Here is a 24,403-nt window from a genome sequence, read left to right on the forward strand (position 1 = left end):
GAGGTGCAGGGCACGGGTGGAGTCTGTTAGATCTGTAATATCGTTTGGGGCTCTCAAAACTGCTTTAAATGACGATGTTGCTGCATAAGAACTACTGGCTTCATATAACTGAGAAATCACCACCACCTTCAGTTTAAAAGGAAATAATTCTAGGAGCGAGGGAGAGGCTTGGGTGATGTCGGGAAGTTCAGCCAGGAGCGCGGCCGCTTTCGCGCTGCTGCCGGCAGACGTGTGCAGGCGCTTTGCAGCTGGAGCTTCCTGCCGGGGCTCCGCGACAGCTCCGCGCTCACGTGGACGACGAGCGATCGGTGTCTGGGTTCCCTCGGCGTGTGTAGGGCGGCGGAGGAGCCCTGGGCCGCGGGCACCGAGGCACCCGATGCCGCGCCCGCCCGGGGGCCCTGGGGCGCAGGGCAGCCCCGGCCCCTCGCACAGCGCTGTGTGCCCCCCGCACAGCCCTGTGTGCCCCCGCAGCCGTGCAGGGCGGCTCCGTGCCCCGGCCCCCGCCCCCGTGTACCGGCGGGACTCGGGTCGATGGCGCTGCGATAGCGATCTGACCGGAGCTGCGCCGGCAGCCGCCTTCCCCGGTTTAACCCCTTGCCTGCGGTGTCGCCCGTCACCGTGAGGAAGGGGCAGCCCGAGGCCTGGGGACGGTGGGTTTGAACCGTTCGGGCAGGAAAGGGTTTGTTAGGCTGCGGTCTCTTCAAAACGGGAAAAGGAAGGAAAAAAGACTGGGCTCGGCTAGGCTTGTGGCAGCCAAAACTGCGGCATATAAAGCAGTTGGGAAAGACAGCGAGGCTGGGAGAGCTCCGCCGGGGTGGCCGGGGCTGCTCCCTTCGGCGAGCGATGGTCTTTGGCCAGATCCCAAAGGTACCTTGTGCCCCTCAGGAACTCGCCTGCAGCAAGAAAGCCAAATCCCAGTGTCTCATCACTGGTGCATTCCCAGGGTTTGTGCGTTCCATAGACACCGTGCCGGGACTAAACGGCAGAGAGACGCGCCGGCGCTGGCGCCAGCAGCTCCCCTCCTGGGTGCTGCCGCAGGTCTCCCAGCTCTCTGCAGAATGACTGAGGTGAGGAGCTCAAGTGCAGCCTTGTTTCGGCCCTGCCTTCTTTGGGCTGGGGAAGGCAGCAGCTTGGAATTCGGAGGTCGACACTGTCCCTGGCCCTCGTGGAGGGAAGCTGGGACGAACCGCGAGAAGGAGAGGACTTGGCCACCTTGCAGTTTTCTGTAAAAGAGAGGGCAGAAGCGCGGGCTCCTGCAAGTGTCCGGAGACAGGAAGATGTAAGAAGGAAGGCTGCAAGGGGGAGCAGTCGATGAGGCCTTGGGGGGCTTTATTTCGTCTGTGAAACAAAAACAGAAACAAAGTTAGGGACATGTCTTCTGCTTTGCCTGCCATTTTTCCTTGTTGAATTAAAGAAAACCTGGACAGACTTTCTCTCCACCTTACTTCTCCAGTCCCAGTGGCTGCCTCTTTCCTGGCCTCTGGCTTTGGAAAGAAGAACCTTTCTTGCTGTACAATTGCACTGTAATGTGCGGCTCTGGTGACCGGTATAAAGGGAAGGTTCAGGTTAAAATTGAGACAAAGATACACAATAGCAGCAGCTCCAATGTAACCAAGGGAAACTCTTAGAAAGCAACCATCGTCAATGAACCCTTTCCATCTATTAAGAAGGTCATTATTTGGAATGCAAAACCCATGGCTGCAAAGCTAGTAAATGTCAGCTTTACAATTATCTCAGTGATCGTTATCTGGTTCCCATGTGTGTAATGCTGATTTCATGAAAAATTCGCACATTATTTTCTTCATATGATCCTGACTCTCTCAATGCCCAGGAAGTTGCAGCCTTAATCTGACGTTTTGCAGGCTTTGAGTGATTGATTAAAGCATTTACATAACTTACTTCAAACATAAGGGTTGTGGTGGTTGTTAAATGCAATTATTGTCATTTAAAGGTAATTATTTTTACATTTTGATTAATTATAAATGGATAGTATTGATGGGAGAACAAAATTTGTTTATAGGGGTTTGATTTCTACAGTCGTCAGGAATAAACAGAGCAGGTAATGAGTTTGGCAATAAAATGCCACCCTTAGGCATAGACCAGATTTAGCACCACCCTTTCTCTTTGTATCACACTTCCTTCCTCCCACAAGCTCAGCCCACTCAAAACCTGCATAATTTCTTCTTATAAAAGGATGTGCCTGTTTCTGCTCAGTTTTTTAAAGCCCTTGTTTCCTATATATGCTCCTCGGTAGGAGCACTCCTATTGGATTTCCAGGCCCGTTTTATCACTCTTAATGGGATGGGTGGGGATGGAAGAACTGACAAAGTTGGGTGCTGATTTCAAGTGTAGAGGCCAACAGTGAACGATGTGTGAACCGGAGGGTGGAGAGGAATGGGGCAGTGAGTGAGAGCCTCTGGGTAAACATGATATTGAAGAGCAGTGTGGTCCCCGGTGAACACCCCTGGAAGAACAGGTACTGACTGCTCTGTCCCCACTTCCCCCGTTTAAAGGTCTTATTCAGAAGGGAAAGGAGGGGGAAAGGAGGATAATTATTTTTCTTCCTTCCTTATTTAAGGGTCCTCAATCTCTAATGAACTTTAGTTTCCCAATACTTATCTTTCAAAAAACAAAAACAAAAACACCCCCAAAAGCCAACAAACAGAAGGTTTTTTCTGCAAAACTTCACTTGTAATTTGGGCATCTCAGCTTCAAATAATGTGTACATTTTTAAAGTTAAGATTTCCCAATATAACTTGGATAGGAACTTTTTCAACACAGCAGTCATGAGATCTATCTCTTTCCAATAAAAGATATTTTTTGCACTTTGAGACCAAACCAACACTTTTTCTTTTTTATTCTTTTAGCTGTAACATGTGCTTGGCTCATTTCTGTGATATTCACAAACAAACACCATCAGGTTTCCTTCAAAACCACTCTAGTCATAATGTCTTTTCCCCCTGAGAGATTATCAAAGACTTACTTCCCTTCCATGGGTTATCTTTTATTTTTCCAACTCCAATATCTTTGATTGCCTTGGCATTACTTTTTTATCCTTTTATATGTTTGCAACATCGTTACAGTTAATGTCAAACAGTAAATTTTATTTGGGTGACGTTTCCTCTGTTTGGCCTATTAAGTAAAACAGATCCTGCAGCTGGGAATGGGGCACTTCATCCCTTATAACAGCAGAAATTTAAAGAAAGCTATGAAATTTCCAAAAAGACAGGTCCTAAGCTCACCAGCGCTTTCTCCATTGACATCCAAACCCTTCTGAACTTAGCTGTAAGGTCGTAAAAGCCCAAAGCAAGTTTATGTACCAGTTAATATATCTGTAACCTTTGTATACAGATTCCTCAAATATGATGTAAGACGTGAGGGAAGGTATCTTTGATCTTCTCAGAGATCTGAGAACCAACCACTCAATTCAGTATCTATTCAACACGAAGTTCAGTTTTGCAGAAATATGAATCTTTGTCTAATGAGACACTTCCCTTTTTACCTCCCTCATGGACTCCCCAGCTGTATTGTCACACATTCTCAGTAATGTCACAATGCCCGGGGGAATGCAGATTGCTGCAATGACTGAGCACCTATTGAGGCCAAGACCTCCAACACAGAAGCTTCAGCCCAGGGCTACATATGGTGCCGTTTGCCACCAGCTTTTGTTTAAGTTTTAAATTAGTTTCCATTACATGTGATCTGCCTTTACCTTAGTCAACTTGAAATTATTGTTCAAGACTGCACGGGAGGCCTGACCTTCCTCATTGATGCAGCTACAGTTGCCACACAATTCAGCCAACCTGCACACATCCATGTTGCTCAGAGCTCATGGGGTTTACCTATTATTTTTTTTTCAATCGACATTTGTTCCATTATTTCATTGTATACCAAATAAAGATTTTCTGGATAAGAGTATCCAGAATCTCCTTTCGCCTACACCACGCAGGGCTGTTATATTCAGAGGTATTAGTGAATACGTCCCTTTGCTGACGGGCTTTTATTTAACTCTTTGGGCGCACACGTAGCTCCCGGTAACTGGGGGATCGGTGTGAGTGCAGTTCCGTGGGCGCTGCACAAACACTCCGGTCCCCGGGAGCCCTGCCGGGTCCGAGAGCCTTGTGCCAGCGGCAGCAGCGCCCACAGCGTGGGAAATCCTTGTGAACTCCAGCCGCGCTCCGTCGGCGTTCACCCGCAGCTCCAGCTACCGCCGGAACATCGCACCCCGCAGCGCACGAGCCGCCCGTCCGTGATTCACAGACACGGCAGGCGGAGGAAAGACGAGGAGCCGCGGGCAGGCGCGGCAGGGCGGCGTCGCGGCAGGCGCGCGGCGGCGGGGCCGGGCCCGGCGTGCCCGCGGGAACCGCTCGGGGCGCGGCTGCCCCTCGGGAAGGGCGCGCGAGCGCCGCGGCCACGGGAGGCGCTGCCGCACGGCCCCACGCGCGAGCGGCGTGTTCTCCCTCGCGCACGGCCGGGGGAGGGGCGGGAAGGGCGTGGCCGGCGGCACTCTGGGAGCGGAAGCGCGTCGGCGGGCGGCTCCGGCCAATCGGCGGCGCGCCGCTGGCGGGGCGTCGCGAGGTAGCTGGTCCGCGCGGCCGCCGCCGGTCCCCGGTGCCCCCGGCGCTCCTCCCGCACGGCCGCGCTACGGCACCGGCCTCGCGGGGCGGGAGAGAAGCCAGGGGAAGGGGCAGGGAACGTGCGCAGCGCACGTGATGGATGGCGGCGGCTAATGAGGACGGCAGGAGGTCGCGCGTGGCGGGCGAGGGCCGCGTGGGCCGGGGCGTTGCCGGGCGGCGCGCGGTGCCAGGTAAGAGCCGCCCGCCCCCCCTCCCTCTCCTTGGAAGTTTTTCGCTCGAGGTGGCGCGAGGCGTGCGCGTGTCACGTGAGCGCGGCGGCCGCCCAATCACGCGCGCGCGCGCCGCCTGCCCGCGCGCTGCCGCCGCGCTCGCGTTTGAGGCGAGGGGGTCGCGCGCGGGACGGGGACGGGACCGGCGGCCGCTCGCTCCCCTCGCGCGCCTCCGCGCCGCTCTGTCCAGGGGTGCGAGCGGGCGGGACCGGGGGGGGGCGGGCAGTGGGTAGCGGCGGCGGTCACCTGACCGGGAGGTTGTTCAAAGGGACCGAGCGGCATCCGGGCGCTCCAGCCGGGAATGGTCGGGTCGGGTGAGGCCCGGCCCTGGGCAGCTGCCGCTGCTCCCTAAGCCATCGCGCCCCCAGGGACCGGTTCCCGCTGGGGGCGTGTCCAGCGCCATCTATAAGACAGGGCTGGGTTACTGGAGAGCCTTTCCCGGGAGGCGGCACCGGTGCCCCCTGGGTGCCAGAGGCCGGCGGGCAGGGCGGGGCCGGAGCGGGGCCCCTCGGCCGGGGGCGGGGCGGCCCGCAGGCGGCGCGCGTGCGCCCCGGCACGCCGCGGGGGCGCTCGGGGCAGGCACCGCTGGTGGCCCCGGTACCGACCTGCTCGGGACTGCTCGCACCGAGTGAGGAGTTTGGAAGGCAGTCGAAGCGCGAAGGCGAGCTCAGCCAGGAGTAGGCAGGCACGAGGAGTAGCGGCTGTTTCAGCAGCCCGGGGAGATGAGTGGTTTCCCATTATGTGGTTGGAGCATCTTGCCTGACTCATTAAGATGTCAGATCTTGCACAACAGTCACGCTGCCTTTCTCCCGACGTGAACTGTGTGAGGGCATGGGCCGTCTGTAGTCGCGCTTGATGGAATGGGCTAGAGCCCTGAAGATTTGAAGTTGCTGTAGACTGAAAACCGAGAGGGCTTTAAAGAAGAGGGGCGGGCTGAAGCTTTGGTCTTGTCGCTTGCAGGTGTTCTGCCCGATGCACCTGCAGCACCCTTTGAGTGCCCTCGGGCACAGTGCCTTGTGAATCAGTACTGAGAACTGGAAAGGGAAATTGATTCTGCTTGAAAAGTGTTCCCGTAGGTGAGCATTTTTGTGCATCTTTTTGTGGGAAGAACCCCATATTTCTTAGGTTTGGTGGAGATGGGCAGCATTCATTCACTTCTGTATTTCATCTAACAGCAGATGATTGTTAACCTCACCCATTGCTGGCTCAGTATTGGTGCAGACATTGTTGTGCCTGCCATGGGGGAAAACATGCAACTGGAGGAAACCACTTGTCAATAAACTTGGTTACCTTCCAGAAAAGAAAAAAAAGAAAAACAAGGAAATTCTTAAATTCTCTCTTTTACTGTAGGCCACTTCTTCATTTATACACAAGTCCACTAGATGGTTTATTAAGTTTGTGGTTGTTTTTAAAACCTGGTTTCTTAAGAAATGGGAAGTCCAAAACATTTTCCTTACAAACACAATGAAATAGGTCTCTGGCTAGTGGAGTGAGAAAGAGCTCTTCTCTATGAGGAGGCTGTTTTCTGCTGTTTCATAGACAGCAGTGGATCTACAAAATACACTGTGCCATGGCATGTGCATAGGGATCAGTGTCATTAGCTGCAGCACCAGCCGGGCTTTCCCCTTGTCTTATTCTTCCATAACTAAGGATGTGTTATGCTGTATTGGATTGGTTTTTGTTAATCTTTCTTAAGACTGGGTTACCTTAGAACAAAGAATCAAGTTTTGATGGTGGAGTTGCTCTTCTCTTTCCACACAAAGATGAAATGTGCTTTCACTGTTGGATTTTGGCTACAGTTTTAGTACCTGGGATGAATCCTTTACTGAACTGGATAAGGAAGAATGCAGTGAGAATGATGTGTATGAGAAGGATGATGAAGGTGTATCATAAGAAGAGAGCAACTAGAGGAAAGCTCTTTTAAATTTATTTAAAATCAAGCCCAAAGCAGAAAGGCATTTAAGAAATGTGAGCAGCATAAAAGAGAGAAAATGAAAGGTTTTCTCTAGTTCCCACTCTACAACAAAAATGCATTCTTTGTTCCAATCACAATCTTCAGGAAAAGCCAGTTTGGAGAATTACAAGACTGTGACCCTGTGTGATACTTGTGATGCTGTGATTGTGCTATTTTGCTAACTCTCATACAGTGCTTTCTGTTAATTTGTTGTGGTTTGCCTTACCACAGGTAAATCAATAAACAGTAATTAAGGTGGATATAAACCTGTAACACATTGCCAACAGTCTGGACTTTAATTAGTGTCACTTTCTTTTTCACCCTTACTTGAAAGGGGAATACAGGTTCCTTGGCAGTTCTAACTTGCTGAGCCATTAGTGGCTCTGTAGCAATGAGTATTGCTATAAAGTAGCTGAATGAGTAGGATAGTCCTGAGATCAGGTCCGTTTGCCTCAATTTTTTTTCCTTCTATGATGTGGATGAGATCCCCAGCTGAGGATACATATATGTGATAAATGTTCCTCATGATGGCCATAAAGGGATTGAAATTCATCAAAATGGTGCTATTCCTGCTGATTATGTCTAGTTTCTGCCAGTGTTGCATGGCAAAAAGCAAAACATTGCTTTATTGTTTTATTTTGTGATTTTTGGTAGTTGAAATAATAGCATGTTAAGAAGTACAGCATTCATTGAATGTATGAGTGATGGGCACATCACTGACTGATGAAATATGGGAAGTAATGTAAAATACGTTAACCTAAATATAACATGTTTTATACAGATATAAAAGAGCATTTATTATTAATTAACTTTGCCTTTTTTCCCTGGCCTCTGACCAGTGGTTCATTCTTAAGAGAAATCACAGAATAATTTAGGTTGGAAAAGACCTCTAAAATCATGGAATCCAACCTTTGACCCATGACCACCTGTCAGCTAGACCATGGCACTGAGTGCCACATCCAGTTGGGTGTGTTTCCATTTTGCAATCTTCAGTGTTGGGGAAGTGTTTCCCAAAAGTTCTGGTAACTCTTGAGAAATATAAAATACATTGTATGTTGCAGGATTAATGCTCGTGTCAAACTACTGATTTCATGGGGAGCTGGAAGATTGGACTCCATGGCATGGTATGGCTGCTGGAGAGGGGAAGCAGGAGTTTCTCTCTTTCCTCCACCCTCCCAGGTATGTGCCTTGTTTCTGCAAAAGCAGCTGCTGCTCTTGCAGGTGTGTAGCTCTCAGTTGATTAAACACTTTCTGAACTACCACCTATTCATCCTGCATTAGTCAGGCCTCTGACTGTGATGTGAATTTGGTTTTAGTATAAAGCAAGGCTCTGGGCTGAAAGCTGGCAGTGCCCAAGCTGTGTCAGACTTTTTGTGGGCATAAGTGCTTGCTGGCTGCAGCTGTAGCATGTGTTTCTGTGTGTTTGCATCAACAAGAAAGCTAAAAAATGTTCTATAAATACCTGAAAAACATTTTTTCCTGCAACGGTTGATTTCTTTCGATGTTTTCTTAATCTCACTTTTGGTCTAGATTCTGACACCACTTTCATCTTTTATCATCTTGGCACTGAACTATATTTCTTCACTAAAGCTAAGAAAAGAATTTAAGCTAGTTTCCTATCAAAAATAACATTAGGTAAACTTTTCCCAAAGTAAATTTGGCCTGGTTCTGCTGCTTAAGGGCAGAGGTCTGGAGCTGACAGAGATGCTGCTAATTATTAGAGACATCTGTGTACAGCTATCATTAAGCTCTGGGAGACTGCTACTGAAGGAGGAGTTAGAGGCCAGTGGGGCTGGTTATGGCATAGAAAATGGGACTAGATTACGTTCTACATGCAGTTTAATCTAGAGTTTATGTTGGATTAACATAATTTCCTGTGGGTTGCTACTGTTAATCATTCTCCAAAGTGGCAAAACATTATCTAAAGAAAGAATGGTTTTTGTATTTTAACTCTTCTACTGCGCACATTGCTCAATACTTCTGGTTGTAACATCACTACGTTTTCAGCTCTTTAAATGCTTGTGGATTTTGGTTTGTTGGTTTTTGCCTTTTTTTTTTAATGTCCAAAACGTGGGATTTTTGAGCCCAGTCAGGGCTGTCTGGTTGTTGTTAGTGGTAAACTTTAGACTGCTGTAATGAACTGCTGACTGCTGCTGTGGGTGTGTTACACTGGCACAGCTGGTTTTGATAGTTGTTCCCAGGTTGTGAGTGTAGTTTCAGCTAGTAATTGTTTTTAGCAAGTGAATTTAAGAGCTGAAAGCCTCCATTATGCTCCTGTAGTAGTGTCTTTCTGTGCTGTGTGACAGAAAAGTCCTGTCATGTATCTACTTTGTATTCAGGGGATTGCTAACAAAAAATGTAATCAACACCTCTTGAGTGTTTTTCACAAGTTGACAGCTGTTCTGTTTTGCCTATATATAGTTACATGTGTATATACTGTACATTGTTCTCCCACATATACATCTGTAGCGAAGCCTGGGACTTTGTTACTGAATCTTTACCACGGGTTAAATGTAAGAATGACTGAAGAACAGTTTGTTGCTGCAGCTCCAGCACTTACAGTTTCTTATTACTTGTAGCAGGTAGGCTTGAATGGGCGCTTTATAGCACCATGTGGGCGTTACTGAAAACAGGAGTGTGATTTACTGGGTTCTGAAATGCAGCTTGTTCATACCTTCAAGGGAATGTGTCTGCAAGAAGCATTTGGGGGAAGAGTGTACGTCTTGGTAGCGAACTTAAAGATTTCAAATACCTTATACTAGCCAGTAATGGGATGGTTGTAACTCCCTCTGATCAGGGATTCAGTAGGTGCAAGCCAGTTCAATGTTGTGCTGCCAATTCATGTTTATCACAAACAAGTCCTTAAAACTGGTGTTCACAGTGACCTAAACAAGATGATGTTCTCCAGTGCAGCACTGCTGTTTCTTGTCAGCTTTAAGCTGCTTAGAACTGGATTACTTAAGCTGGTGGAAGTCTGGTAGTATTGCTGTGACTTTTACCGATGAATCTGTTCTCTTGATAAACCAGGGGTTCAGTTTTGATGCAGGCAAGCATTTCTACCTGCCTTAGGTAAAATTGTAGCAAAATCTCTGGCAATGTCAACAGTCTCTGGTTTGTTTCTTTTATCATGACTGGAACATGTGGCTTTTGGGCCATGAACATGGGGTACTGTCTGCTCTTTAGTTCTGCGTCTGTTCTCAGTTGTACAAATTACTCTCTTGCTGAAAAAAAACCCCATTTATTTCTGTATTGTCATTGTTCAGAAGCAAACTGGTTAATACAAAATAGCATCTCTATCCTGTGGCCCTAAAACTCAATGACTGCTCCAAAGAATATGTGATGACTGTAGGTATAAAATGCTATCCCTGAAATTGGTGTAATTATTTCTGACTGGATTTGTTACAGGAAAAATACTATGCTGGATCCAACACCTTGAGTCTGTTGCAGCTTCATGCCCCAAATATGACCAGTAATAAGGCTGAAAATATATTGCTGATAGCTACAAGCCCATAGAGCACCTGCACACATGACATTTACATGTAAACATGACTGGCCACACTAATCAGGCAGACATACACATACAGGAGCACAGCAGACACAGCCATATCCTGCTCCCTTCCCTGTCTAAGCAGGAGGAGGTCATACACATACATGCATATATATATGTGTATGTTTGTGTGTGTATATATATTTATATGTATGGCAGGGACCCTTCAGCAGCAGAGTTTAGACACTGTTGGTTCCTGAATCCCAGTCTCCCTGGTTGCTGGCCTGTGGACACAGCAGCTCCAGGCCACAGTGCTGTTCCCAGTGCTGGCTGTCTCTCAGGTGGCTGAGACTGCCCTGCTTACGTGGTGCCAACAACCTGCACATTAGAGACAGAGGTGTGCATCCATGTAGAGAGCTGGTGGCATTCCTCTGGGCCTCCATACACACCCACCTGTGTTAATGTTTTGATGCACGTTTGTCAAGTCTCTTAAAAATCTATTTTCTTTAGTTCCGTGCTTCTGAGATAATTTTCTATAGCATAAACTTATGCTGCCAAGAAATTTCCAAAGGGTGCTGACCTTTTGTAATGTTGCTGTTCTTCTGCCCATTTTCAAATAAGACAAGATTGAGGGTGACAGAATGAGGACCAGTCCTGACAAAGTTATAGTTTGTGGTAGGCAATGGTCAGTGCAAAATTTGGGAGTATGGGTGAGCCTGGACCTTGGTGTCGCCCTGATGTCTTTGCCTTCTAGCACCATGTGTAAGTCTCTGTCGTTTCATAGTAGACACAGTATTGTAAAATAAATAACCTTAATGGAAAAAGGGATATGGGATGGAAGGCTTCATGGAGGTGTTTTTGCCCGCAGCCATGATGCATTTTGGTGTGAATTCCCTTAACGTTCAGAATTGTGTTTTAGCGGGCTTATTGTCAGAAGTGCCTGGTTTATAACATGTAATTAATTCCCTTGGTGTCTGTGAAGGCCTGCCAGGCTGGGCATGGGGCGGCAGCTGCGCGGTGCCGTGCTGTGCAGGCGGTGAGCTCTGTCGAGGCCGTGCCTGGGCTGGGCTGAGCCCGGGCTCTCCGTTTGTCAGCGCCTCGGTAACACCGCCCAGGGCCCGGCTTGGGGGCGCGGTGTGACCGGTCTGTGTCTGCCCTCCCACAGGCACCGCAGCTGCCGTGGTCAGAGTCTGAGCCGCGCTTTGGCCGGTCAGCGAGAACTTGCGCAGACGATGGAAATAGCGCTGACTGCGTTGCTTGCTCAGCTGAGGGTTTCCGCGGGAGGTGGCCGGTTCCTGCCGGCGACAGCGCTGCCAAGTGTGGAGAGGCGCGGTGCGCGTTGCCGGCGCAGGGAGCGGTGCTCCTTTCCCGGAGGAGGCGGCCGCTGCCCTGGGGACGGGGACGGCGGGGCGGCGCCGCCCCGCTCGGCCCGCCGGGGGGCGCCGTGCGCCGCGGGCCTCGCGCGCACTCCCGACGCGGAGGGAGGCGGAGCCGCGCGACCGGAGCCCCGGGGCTTTCGACGGCCGCCGGTGCGCGAGCGATGCGCGAGCGCGCCCGTTCGAGAAGCTTCCCCGCGCGCGCGGCGCTGCGCGGGCCGGGCCGGGCCGGACACCGGGCCCTGCGCTCGGCGCGGGCACGTGACGGGCAGGCGGGAGGGAGGGGGATGTCGGCCTGCCGTGCGCATGCGCGCGCTGTGGCGCCATGACGTCAGCACGGTGCGCACGCACGTTGTCCCCAGCTGGCGGACACACGGTCCGCGTGAGAAAGGAAGCGGGAGGCCGCGCGCGCTTCGCGCACGGTAACCACCGGGGAGCGGGGCCGCGCCGGGAGCAGCGGCCGCGTCGCGCGCGAACCCCGCGCGCCTTTGCGCGCGCCCTCCGCCCGCCGCCCGAACTGCGAAAATTGACACCAGGCGCGGGCACGAGGCGGCCGGGCCCGGGCCCGTCGGCCGCGCCCCGGCGGCCACGCGAGGCGCCGCTGCGCGCGGACCGCCTCGGGAGCGCCGGTGGCGCGCGCCCCGCCGGGCAGAGCCGCGCCGGGTTCCGGCAAAGAGCGGCGCGGTTTTCCCACGTGCGCTCGTTCCGCTGCCCTCAGCCAGCTGGCGCGGGAGCTCTTTCTGGCCCCCGCTGCTCCTGGGCGGCTGCCGCTCCCCGGCCCGAGGCTTCTGGCTGGGGTCCGTTCGGCGCGGCCGGGGAGGGCAGCGGGGTCGGGCGGGGGAGGAGGGCGTTCAAAGCGACAGGTGCTGCGCTCGGCCCGCAGCCGTGACGCCACCTGCCCGGGGCGGGGCCCCCGTCTATCGCCGCCGTTCCCGGGGCGGCCCCTCCTGCTGCCCGCTCGGTCGGTCGGTGTTAAACGGCGGCGCGGCGCGTGGGGTGTCCGCTGCCATTGGGCGCGCGCCGTGGGGTCTCGGCGGCAGCGCGCGGCGGGTGGGGGCGGGCGGGGCAGCCCCGGGGCTCGCGCGCCGCCGGCGCTCCCCTTCCCACGGCGCTTCCCGGGCCCGCCCGCCCCGGAGCGCCGTGCGCGGAGCCGCGTCCCCGTCGGCGCGTGGGGAATTGGGTTGGTTTGTTTACATGAGAAGGACGCTTTGCATCTGATTGTCATCCTGCTTTTGGCGGGTCTTAGTGCGACTTGTGAGTGGTTTTGGCCGCTGCGCCCTGCGTGGACGCTGCTTCTCAATTACAAGGTCTCTGTGTAGAGAGGGGAAATCTCTGACGCTGTTCAGAACGTCAGCTTCCACAAATACACGTGTTTCCCCTGAAATATTGGATTAGAGTCTATGTGCTATAATAAAACAGGCTCCTGTGTGTCACCAAATGTAATAAAATATATTAAATTGTTTTCTGGTAAGAGACTGTGCTAACGCTGAAATAACGTAGATTTTGATTACTCTAATTGCCCATAATCACATTTTAACCACGCACGTTTTAGACTGACTGTGCGTGGTGTTTGTGGTAGAAATAGCTACTGCAGTACAACATAAGAACTTTGAGCATTGGAGAACAGAAACTATTACTCTATAGGTCTTTATATGCATAGAATTTCTGCTGAATGCATGGTTGTTGAGCTTTTTTTCGTAATTTTTTTTTCTGGTATGTCTTTAGTAAGATAATTTAGTCTAATAAATTTAAAGGATTCAAGTAAATGTAAAGCTACAGACATCCTGCATACGTTAAACCAGATCTGAAACCACTTTGATGGTGTGTTTCCTTTGTGAGCAAATACAGTTTTGGTGCATACTGCACAACATTAGTGTGATCTCACTTTCCAACTGTATGTTTACTGTACATATAAATGTGTTATATGTGTATGTGCAAAGTAAGTTGGTGGAAAATCAAGTAGAACTTATGTGGTTCCTTTTTCACCACTCTGTGTATCTGAGATTTATTTCTATTCCGTTCTTACAGGTGAATATGAAAGCGCTTGTGTCTTGGGGATAACCTTTTTCATTGCTGGGACTTGAGGTGTAATCTACTGAAAAAGCAGAGCAATATACTTGAATTCATTTTGTATCCTGGACTCTGTTTAGGAGTCCTCAGTGTGTAGGTGGTTATGGGTATGTTTGTGGGGAAGGATTTCCTCTGCAAAGTTAAACTGAAAACCAGACTTTGTAAATTCACAGGTATCAAAATCTGTGCAGAACAGTTTTGGTTTATTTCCTCCAATTTCAGTTTTACATTAGGTTTTAAAGTGTGATGTGTAAGGGGTAAAAATGGATCTGTCATATTTCCTACCTGTTAAGAACATTTATCATATGAATGATAAATAGGGTATAAATTGTCTCTTGAGCTTTGAGGTCATTTGCCACATGCATGTGATAGCTTGTTAGCACAGAGGGGTTTTTCCTCCTTCAGTACCCCAGTCCTAACAAAATAAAGATGTCTTATTAAATATCCAGTTTACTTAAAACTTATGAATTAAGAGTTAATTCTCTTGAAAGAGATATGGTTGTTTTCCAAGCCATAGGATTATAGAACAGTTTTGGTTGGAAGGTACCTTAAGGGACACCTAGATCCAGCCTTCCTGTCATGGACAGGGACACCTTCTGTTAGACCAGGTTGCTAAAACCCCCATCTCCATCCTGCTGTTGAACTCTTGCAGTGTTGAGGCATCCAAAGTTTCTCTGGATAACCTGTTGCAGTGCCTAACCACCCTTGTAGTAAAGAATTTATTTCTAATATCCAATCTAAATTTCTGTCTTTCATTTTGAAGCCATTTCCCCTTTCTCTGTCGCTGCCGTTGTGAAGGTCACTCTCTAGATTTGTTGTAGGTCGCTTTTAGGTACCTAGGCTGCAATTAAGAGGCTCCCCAGAGCCTCTTCCAGGCTGAACAGCCCCAACTCCCTCAGCCTTTCTTCACAGGAGAGGTGTTCTGTCCTTCTCAACATCTTTGTGCCCCTTCTCTAGATTTGCTCCAAAAGATCTGTGTCCTTCTTGTGCTGGGGACCCCAGAGCTGGATACAGCCCTCCAGGTGGGGTCTCAGCAGAGCAGAGCAGCGGGGCAGAATCCCATCCCTTGCCCTGCTGGCCATGCTGCTTTGGATACAACTATGCAAGTGGTCCTTCTCAGCAGGACTAGTCCATTTCTCCATCCCCCAGCCTGTGATTGATACTGGGGTTTGCCCCATGTCAGGTGTATCACCTTGCACTTGGACTTGTCAAATCTCTTATAAGCTTGTCCAGGTCCATTTTGACTTTCAGGCATGTTAGCTTCTCTTACCTTGCCAGTCTGGACCCACGAGGGACACCACTTGTTGTGAATGTCCCCTGGGACTCAGAGCTGTTGATCATTACCCTCTGGATGGGACCATTGTACCAGTTTCTTATCCAGGGAATACACCACCCATCAGATCCATTTCTCTCCAGTTTAGAGAGGGGGATGTTTTCAAAGGCTTTATGGAAGTCCAGATAGACAACATCAGTAACTCTTCCACTGTCCACCAACACAGTCACTGTTGTAGAAGGCCACTGGGTTGGTCAAGCAGGACTTGTTCTTGGTGAAACTGTGCTGGCAAGTCACCTTTGTCCTCCATGGACCTTAACATCACTTCTAGGAGTATCTGTTCCGCGATCTTCCCAGCCACAGACGTGAGGTCGACAGGTCAGTAGTTCCCAGAATACTTCTGTCTACCCTTTTTTAAAAAATGGGTGCAGTATTTCCCTTTTCCAGTCACATGGCACTTCACCTGACTGCCACGACTTCTTGACTATTAAGGAAGGTGGCTTGGCACATCAGCCAGTTCCCTCAGGACTCTGGAGTGCATCTCAGCTTCTAGCAGTGGTGATTAACTCTGGTCTCCAGCTCCTACCAACTACATATTTGATAAAAGAGTCAATCATTTTTTTTGTCAGTGTTGTGTTCCTCATACAATAAGGATCAAAATACAAACATTGGATGTGGAAATAGGATTTTTGTGTTACCAGAAGTGCATATTTTAAATTTTCACATAGAAAAATATACAGGCTAGTTGTAAAATGAAGTAGTTTATAATCTTTTGTTACAGTGTTGACATAATTCTTAACCTGGGAGGTAGACACACAGAAGTGGAGTTGTGTATATACAGATAAAAGTAACTTCTTTAGTTCCCTAAATAGTGATTATGCTAATCACTACAGTACAAATGTTTTCTTGTTTGACTTAAATTATTTCCATAATTGAGAAGATAAAGGAAGCTAAGGCTGCCCAATGCTTCACATTCATCCATTTAATCTTAGCTGCATGGTCTTTTGGGGGTTAGTTTGTGTTTTTTTTCCAGAGTTTATCCATTTGAAGTATTTTGTCCCTTCTTTCTCTCTTTGCCCTTGACAGACAATTAGAAATTGCTGGAGAGTGTAAGCAAAGAAGTTCCAAACACACAAACTTCAACAATTTCAATAAAGGAATTAAGAGAAAATGTTTTCAACATTTCTTTTTTCTTTCCTCCTTTACATTTTTGACAAGTTGTAGACCTCAGGGAACTCTTTCTTTCTTTCTGACAAGACCTTTATCTTTGTGTCAGAAATGTGCCATTTGCTCTTCTGAAAACTTTTGCATGTTCTGCCTAATGTTGTGAAGTGAATGATCTGCAGACTAGAGGGAGTGTCTGAACAAAGTGCTTAGAAATACCAAGCAAAGAAAGGAGTTCTGTTGGGGCAAACCCTGTATGAAAAAGCAATTTAAAGGTGTCATAGCCCCCATGTCTATCAGGTCAGAATTGTATACACACATACAGCCTTGATGTGTTGGACCCTGATTGTGCTCTGTTTTATAGTACTGCTTATCTTTTAAGTTTATAATGTAGAGAGCTATTGCAAAAAGGATGTCTCATGCTACTTAATTATTTTCTTAGACTGTATTGGAATAATTTTAACGGTGTTTTCTGTTTCTTCCAGAATGGTGATCACACGTGGAAGATTATCAGAACTCTGTAGAATTTGCATTTGGTTTGAGAGCTTGTGAAAGTGCTCATCATGGAGAAACAGCAGATTGTCTTGGCTAGCCGGGACGGTGGGACTGTGTCTGGTGCAGCGCCTGCTTTCTTTGTCATCTTGAAACAACAGCAGGGAAATGGAAAAGCTGACCAAGGAATCCTAGTAGCAAACAGTGATGCTTGTGCTCTCGCCAGCAGTGTATCCATTCCAGTCAAACCCAGAGTCAAGACCTGCCTCCCAGCTGACTGTGTGTCAGGGGGCATCACTGTCACCCTGGATAACAACAGCATGTGGAATGAGTTCTACCATCGCAACACAGAGATGATCCTGACGAAGCAGGGGAGGCGGATGTTCCCGTACTGCCGATACTGGATCACGGGGCTGAATTCCAGTCAGAAGTACATCCTAGTCATGGACATATCCCCAGTGGACAACCACCGATACAAATGGAATGGCCGTTGGTGGGAGCCCAGTGGGAGGGCAGAACCACATGTTCTAGGACGAGTGTTTATTCATCCAGAATCCCCTTCCACTGGCCAGTTCTGGATGCACCAGCCAGTATCCTTCTACAAACTTAAACTCACCAACAATACCCTGGACCAGGAGGGTCACATCATCCTGCATTCTATGCACCGATATCTGCCGCGACTTCACCTGGTGCCTGCAAACAAAGCCACAGAAGTCATTCAGCTTAACGGCCCCGATGTCCATACGTTTACCTTCCCACAGACAGAGTTCTTCGCAGTTACAGCCTACCAGAACATCCAGATTACCCAGCTGAAAATAGACTACAATCCTTTCGCTAAAGGCTTCAGAGATGATGGGCTGAATAGTCGGCCTCAGCGCGATGTGAAACAGAACAACAACTTAGAATTGGAAGGAGGTGCTGTTTTTAGCACTCCTAGCATTTGTGGTCACCCTGCTGAAGTTGATGCATTAGATGTGCATCAGAGAAGTTTAGATTCTTCATTCATTAGTCAAAATCCATCAGACACTGAGCTGGACAAAGAGTCCTTTAATGCCGAAGGAGACTTCTTGGGTCTCCTGGACAGTGACCTGCCTTCAGGTGTTATGCCAAAGCTGAAACAAGAAGTCTCTGAAAGGTGGGTTAGCACTGCATTTTCAGTACAACTGCTGGTTAAGTGGGATGTTTTGTGAATAAATAACAGGATGCTCAGTGTAGAGGTTTGCTGCTAAAGGTTGCATGACCTGAAATGGCAGAACAGTTAATATTACTAAAAACTTTCCTTTCCTCAGTCATAGTATCAGTCTTGACTTTCTAAGGTGTCTGGGGAATGCAAGAGTTCAGTATTATTTTCTGTGTTGCTTTAGTCCTCATTGTTGAGAAGCATTGAGGGATTCCACTTAACCCTCTTAGCATTTTAGAAAGCTAAATTAATTTTTTCAGAGTTTTAGGCAGAGCATATTGCAGTCATTAAAACGCTGCTTTTGCTTTTAGGGTTGCTCGCCACATTGACATGCTGTCTATCTATAGCTTCAGTTTTCATCAGTGAAAGTAATGGTGTGTGGGTATTTAGGTTGCATATGTGTAGGGATTGCTGCAAGGCAGTTGTAATTGGCAGCAAGCCACTGTTTTGTCAATAACCACTGCTTGTGTGAATTCTTTTATTCCACAGAGTGTGAGGTAGCCTGCCTGTTGGTAGTCAGTTGCCTCATATTTGCTCTGAGGTAAGGGAAGTACTTCAGAACAACTTGGTTTTTCTAAAGCAAGCCTGGCAAAACTATTCTTATACTGCACTTTTACTTAGTTTTGAAAATCCAAGCAATAGCATGGAGCAGACTTAGTGAATAGTTAATGTCCGTGTAGAGATACTTTGAATGATAAGAAATTATTTAAAAAAACACTGGGGTTTCTTTTCTGCCATGTTGGTTCATGTCAGTTTGTTAATAACAGGCTTAATCTGCCAAAGATTTAGTGACTGAAGCAACCTTTGTAGACCACTACACAAGAAAATTATTTAACTGCAGGATATTAGGATGATGTTAATGGTGAAATTAGAGGTCAGTTCTTACTGGAGAACAGTTATATTTATGATGTAGTTATACAAAGGCTGTAATGCTGTACAACTGTATTACACAACTGCAGGGTGTTTTAGAGAGGACAGAGGTTTCCTCTGTTTTTTTTTGTCTTGCAAGAAGGATCTCTTTTTCCCTTTGGGTAACTGAAAAACTTCAAATTACAAAGTTATTCATACTTTGACACTTTATTGAATTTATTTGTAGTAATTCTTAGGAGTTTGGAGATTTAGAGTGCCCAAACCTTTCTTTTGCAGTATTTTCATGTGTCAGTCTGTTAGTAAAAAGATCTTCTAGACTTACTTTATTCTCAAAAAATGCTGTTCTATCCCAACTTAAATCTGAAAATACACAGATTACAGAAAAGATGGGCTTTTTTTAATTCATAAGAGCATGGAGAAAAGTTTAGATAACTTTGCATGTTAGAAGTAACACTCAGAAAATAATTATTGACAGCTTTATTTTGCTTTCATGATGATATTCATTTGCCTGGAGAGGGTCATTGAAGCAGATTTAGTTGAGAACTGTTTATTCCAAGGAATAAAAGATGTTTTAAGGACTCAGGGACCTTCCTTCAAAATAGGTGATGCACATTGACAGATTTAATTTCTTTTGATCCAGAGCACGTTAGATTCCTTCGCTGGTTTTGCCTCCAGGGTAACTGATCTCTGAAATATGCTAAAATCTGTGCAGTGTGGAAAACTGCAAAGTTTCTGTTTTCTGGCTTGGAAGCACCTGTCATTGATGAATAAGTGTTACCACTGTCCTAGAACTGCTTTCAGGCATTGGCCAGCTTTTTGTTGTGTTTTTGTAATCTGTGTGAAAAAGTCAAGTTCTTTACTTGGAAAGAGAAAATTGACCTTATCCAAGAAATGGCAAAACTATCTTTATAAGGGCTGGAGGTTTTCAGAACATTTGTTCTCCTGTTTTATTCTGATCTGTTCACAGTGTTTTCATGCCCTATAATTGAGTTTAGAAGTATGTCAGCTTCCAAGGACAGCACTGAGAGTGTGACATTTTTCTTAACCAAACCAAACACATTAATATTTACAAATCAAGGCTGGGAAGTTGTGGGGTTTTTGTTTATTTGTTTGGGGGTTTTTGTTGTGTTGTATTTGGGGGGGGGGTGGTTGGTGGGTTTTTTGTTTGTTTTGGGTTTTTGTGGTAGGCAGACTCTTAGTAGATAGTACTTGATAGGAACTGTCTTGCTTTTAGGCAGGGTAGTGATTTCTGCTGAGCTTAGATTTGAGAAGCAACTTGGGAACTGCTGCCTCTCAGACAATCCTCAAAAGAAGTGGAGTTCCTAGTGCTGTTGAGGGTGATACTTCCCACTCATACTCAATTCTTCTGACATTTTTGATAATAGAACTATGTAAAAGCTTGCATATATACCTAAGTAATTTGAATCCTGAGTTATTAGAGGACTTCAGAAATTAAGGACTGTTTTCTTTTGCAAGGTACTATGTGGGTTTTTCCCTTCTGCTTCTGTGGTCTGATAGTATGTTTAGTTTAATTAGGTGTGTTATAAAGGAAAAAAAAAGTTTGGGTTGTGGATACTTCAGTAGAAGTGCCTAACTGTGGGTGTACTTAGATGTTTAGGCTATGGGACAAACAAACTTTACTAATTCTTAAGTCTTACAGGCTTATGTACTCCTCCTCCTTTCCAAGGTCTTTTGAATTTCCTTCTTCAAAAATAAGAAATCTGTGGGATTTTTAATGCTCCATTAGTCTTGTTGTTCTAATTTAGTTGTCTTGTGTTTAGTCTTGATAGTTTGTGTGTTTTTCCTTTCTTGCCCTTCTTTTGGGGGGAAAAAGGCAAGTGGTTATCCTTCAAACCTCTGCCATAGTTTGCTAGATTAATTCCACAAGAAATCAGATTCCCCTTCTAACTCCTTCCCAGTGTAATTTAAAATGATGTACCAAAAAAAAAAAAGTATCTTAGTACTTTTCAAAAAATGAGCAGCTTAGTGGTTTTTAATCTGGAAAAAGCCAATAAGGCAGGCTGTCTGCTTTTGTTATATTGCAAGGGTGCCAAATACATTACTTGGGCTATAAGAAAGTTGGTTTAAATATGCACTGTTCCATACCAGGTAAAGAAAGAGCTAGTTTAGACACTATTTCAACATTTTTACCTGATCTTAGATTGAAGATTTTGAGAGGACAGACTTCCTTGATTCATCTTCCCATAATTAGAGGAAGAGAAGTTTCTGTGACACTTAGGTTGCATGTAACTTCAGAAACTAAGGCCAGATGAAATTGCTTCAGTGCTTGAGAGCAACATTTTTATTCTTTGCAAAGTTGGTTATTGTATCAGAATTTTAAAACAGGATTTTGTGCAAATGCTTTATCTTCTCATGCATATACATGCATGGGTCATACCTCACTCTTGTCACCACCTGGCTTATGGTTACATTATCCAGAATAAAACAATATTTGGGTCTAGAAGTTTCAGTTTTACAGCAGGGCTTTTTAGTTCCAGATATCAAATAGAAATCCTGGCCTGCAAGTTTGTTAGGGTTTTTTGCCTCTTGATTTTCAAGAATTCTAAATTAGCAGAGCAGATGAGTCTTAATAATATTAATCTCTCAGGAGTAGTATTTTTGCTTTGAGCTTAATAATGGTTACTTAGTGTCCTTATGAGTTGCATCAAATTTTCTAGGTAGCTTCACTTAGAGTTTCAGATGTAAATATATACATTTGTAACTTGACTGCCAGCTTCCTGTTTTAATACTGCAGTGCTTCTCCATAAAGGGAATACTCCCAGCTCTGTGTTGTGATTCTTGTGTGTCCCAGCTCTTCCCCCTGAAGTATGTCCTCAGTCTACACAAGAAGGAAGCAGCTTCTTCCTCCACTTCTTTTTCCCTTTCTCAGTCCCAACTGTGGGTTCAACTGGGCTCAGCACCTCTTTAAAGGGATAGGGATGGATAATGTTAATGATAAAGTAGACACACATACATATATACTTCCAGTATATATGAAGCAATATTTACTCTCTATATAATATATTAGTGCTACAGTTGCATTAAATTTTACTTGAAATTGTTGTCATTAGCAAATAATTTTACTTTTAATAACACAAAGTTGACAATAATAATATAATTAAATTATACATAGTGTATAATATAATAAGTAATAAGGTATTATTTGAATACTATGTGATACATTGAGTAAATAAATTCTGACCTTTTCTTCCTGAGTTTTATTCTGGATATGAATTTCTGGCTTCATACATTAGCATTTTTTTCTTATGACAAGGAGCCAGGTTCTGATACACTAAAGAAGACTGGTGACTGTAGTTCTTTGACTGATCTGTCTGGCCCTCAAAGAATCCCATTATGAGCTGCCTGTACTGTTAGTCTTCAGTATCTAATGCATGGTATTTTGAATTCTGGTTAGGTTAGGATTCAGACCTAGTGGAAAATGCAGCAGAATTCAGTAGGATATTAGTATTTTGTAAGTATTCAAACAGCAGTTGAATTTAGCACTTGTCTGCATATGGCTTCAGGGTGCATTAACTAAAATTTTGGTGCTTTAAGGGCTCACTTGGCTTCTTACTTGCAAGCATAATGGCTTTAGTGTCTTAGTGAGATACACAGCAAACTAAGGCTGCTTCTGAGCATTTAAAATATGACAGCTTAGCACGAGTTCATGTTGAGTAAAAGAGGAAAAAGGGTAAATGTCACCCTGATATTAGTAGGGAAGGAAGTTGTGCTGCTGCCTTCAGATAAGAAGTTGGATTGTTGTTAATAATGGCAGTTTCTTGGGGCTTCTTGAGTATTTCTAAAAGTGTAAGCTTGAAAATGACAGCTTATTTAGCAGACATATCTGGGAACATTTTAGAGGCCTTTTACAATATAACCAGGAGTTACGAGAGGTGGTGCAATTTTGGTAAAGGAGATTTGATAAAATAAAAATCTTATGTTGTATTTTGGTTTTGTCCCTTCTCTCCCACCCCAGTCCCATTGCTAGCAGTTATGAGAGCAATTCCCGTGTGGCATCTCCATTGGACCCAAATGGACAATTTAATGTAGTTATTAAAGAGGAGCCAGTAGATGACTATGACTATGAGTCAAATATTTGCACACAAGGAATAACTGTGAAACAGGAAGACACAGATGAAGAAACTGATGAATATTCCAACACTGATGATGATGATCCCATTGTACAAAAACACCTAATGAGACGCCGTGAAACAGATGGAACTGATGGAGAATTCACATCTAGGAAGCGTATGCTAACCAGTCCTTCAGGTGTTGCCAAAGCAAAAATGTTAAAACTGGATAGTGGTAAGATGCCTGTGGTCTATTTGGAGCCTTGTACAGTCACAAAGAGCACAGTGAAGATATCTGAGCTGCCTCAGACCATGCTTTCCTCTTGCAAGAAGGATAAATCCCCTTTGGGTGCGGTCCTGGATTCCATGCCCGTGTGTTTTGAAAATCACAAAGACTCTTGCTCAGGCACAGTCACTGGGCCTGAGGAGTTAGTTATGAAGAGAGAATCTCCTGGGAGTAAGATGTCACAGAAATACTGTTCAGTCAGAGAGGCCCAGTGGGCTCTATCCAAATTACCTAATTTTAATCTCAGGGGCTCAGTAAATTGTGATTATCCAGACAAAGAGGTCTGTGGCAGAAAAAGGCCTGGCATACTGAAGAATGCTATGTCCCTCAAAGGCTCTGGTAACAATCAAAGCACTCTATCATCAGCTACAAATAAAAGAGGAAGGCCCCGGAAACTGAAAATTTCCAAGGCTGGTCGACCACCTAAAGGTATAGGGAAAAATGTAGTAGCCAGCAAGAACGCTTCTCTGGGGCCTGGGAATATCCTTCCAGATGTTAAACCGGACCTTGAAGATGTTGATGGTGTTCTTTTCGTGTCCTTTGCATCAAAGGTAAAACCTCATTGTTGTGGAGTAAAATTCAAAAATTTGCTGTTCCATTGTAAAGCCTTTGTGCTTACAACTGAAGTTGTGTTTTCTTTTAAACTGAGTTTAGAGTTTAGAGTTTTTAAAACTGAGTTTAGAGTTTTTTGGAACTCTTTCCAAATCTGTTCTTCATAACATGGTGTTATTTCTTGCAGCTTAGGGAAAAGTAGAGGGATCTGGAGTTCTGTATAAAGGAATGCATACTTGTTTATGAAACAGTCTCATGTTTTGAATAATTTTTGTAATATTTGATGTGATCTACTTTGCATCTAAGTGTTTCAAGGTAACTTACTCAAGGCTCTTCATATATGTAGGAAGCTCTTGACATTAACACTGTTGATAGAGCTGGTGGAGAAGAGTCTCAGAATCTTCAGGCTCCCCTGTTGACTACAAGTGATCCAGGTACATTTTTCTCCTTTTTTTGTGAGTGGCTCTTTCCTGCAATAAGGGAATTTGTAAAGGCACACTGAAAAAATTAATAATTAGGTCAGGTTTTTTGCATGGCAAATGTTTTTTATATGTTCTCTTATTTTTTTGTGTAGATTGTCAAGCAAGAATACAAGTATTAGAAAAGGAGCTGATGGAAGAGCTGAAGACCTTGAGGCATAAACAAGTAATACATCCTAGCCTTCAGGAAGGTAAGTGGTCATGTACATACTGATAAGCCTGATTGGTCATTGCACTTAGTCATACTCAGTTGATGATTTCCTACTGGTGCCAACACTGTGCATTCCTGATATGGCTGGGCCCT

The 24,403-nt window shown here is 46.0% G+C and overlaps 1 protein-coding gene across 1 annotated transcript in view; it reads left to right on the plus strand.

Moving 5' to 3' along the window:
- Nucleotides 1–4,576: 4,576 nt before the first annotated feature.
- Nucleotides 4,577–24,403, plus strand: part of MGA (MAX dimerization protein MGA) — a 58,596-nt gene continuing 38,769 nt past the window's right edge. The window contains exons 1-6 of the mRNA XM_058806306.1: nt 4,577–4,807; nt 7,862–7,979; nt 16,656–17,797; nt 22,689–23,619; nt 23,967–24,054; nt 24,195–24,290. Coding sequence (XP_058662289.1) covers nt 16,734–17,797; nt 22,689–23,619; nt 23,967–24,054; nt 24,195–24,290 — 2,179 coding nt within the window. The 5' untranslated portion in view covers nt 4,577–4,807; nt 7,862–7,979; nt 16,656–16,733. The remainder of the gene's footprint in view (nt 4,808–7,861; nt 7,980–16,655; nt 17,798–22,688; nt 23,620–23,966; nt 24,055–24,194; nt 24,291–24,403) is intronic.

Source organism: Ammospiza caudacuta, chromosome 6 (assembly GCF_027887145.1).
Source record: "Ammospiza caudacuta isolate bAmmCau1 chromosome 6, bAmmCau1.pri, whole genome shotgun sequence".
Taxonomy (NCBI): Eukaryota; Metazoa; Chordata; class Aves; order Passeriformes; family Passerellidae; genus Ammospiza; species Ammospiza caudacuta.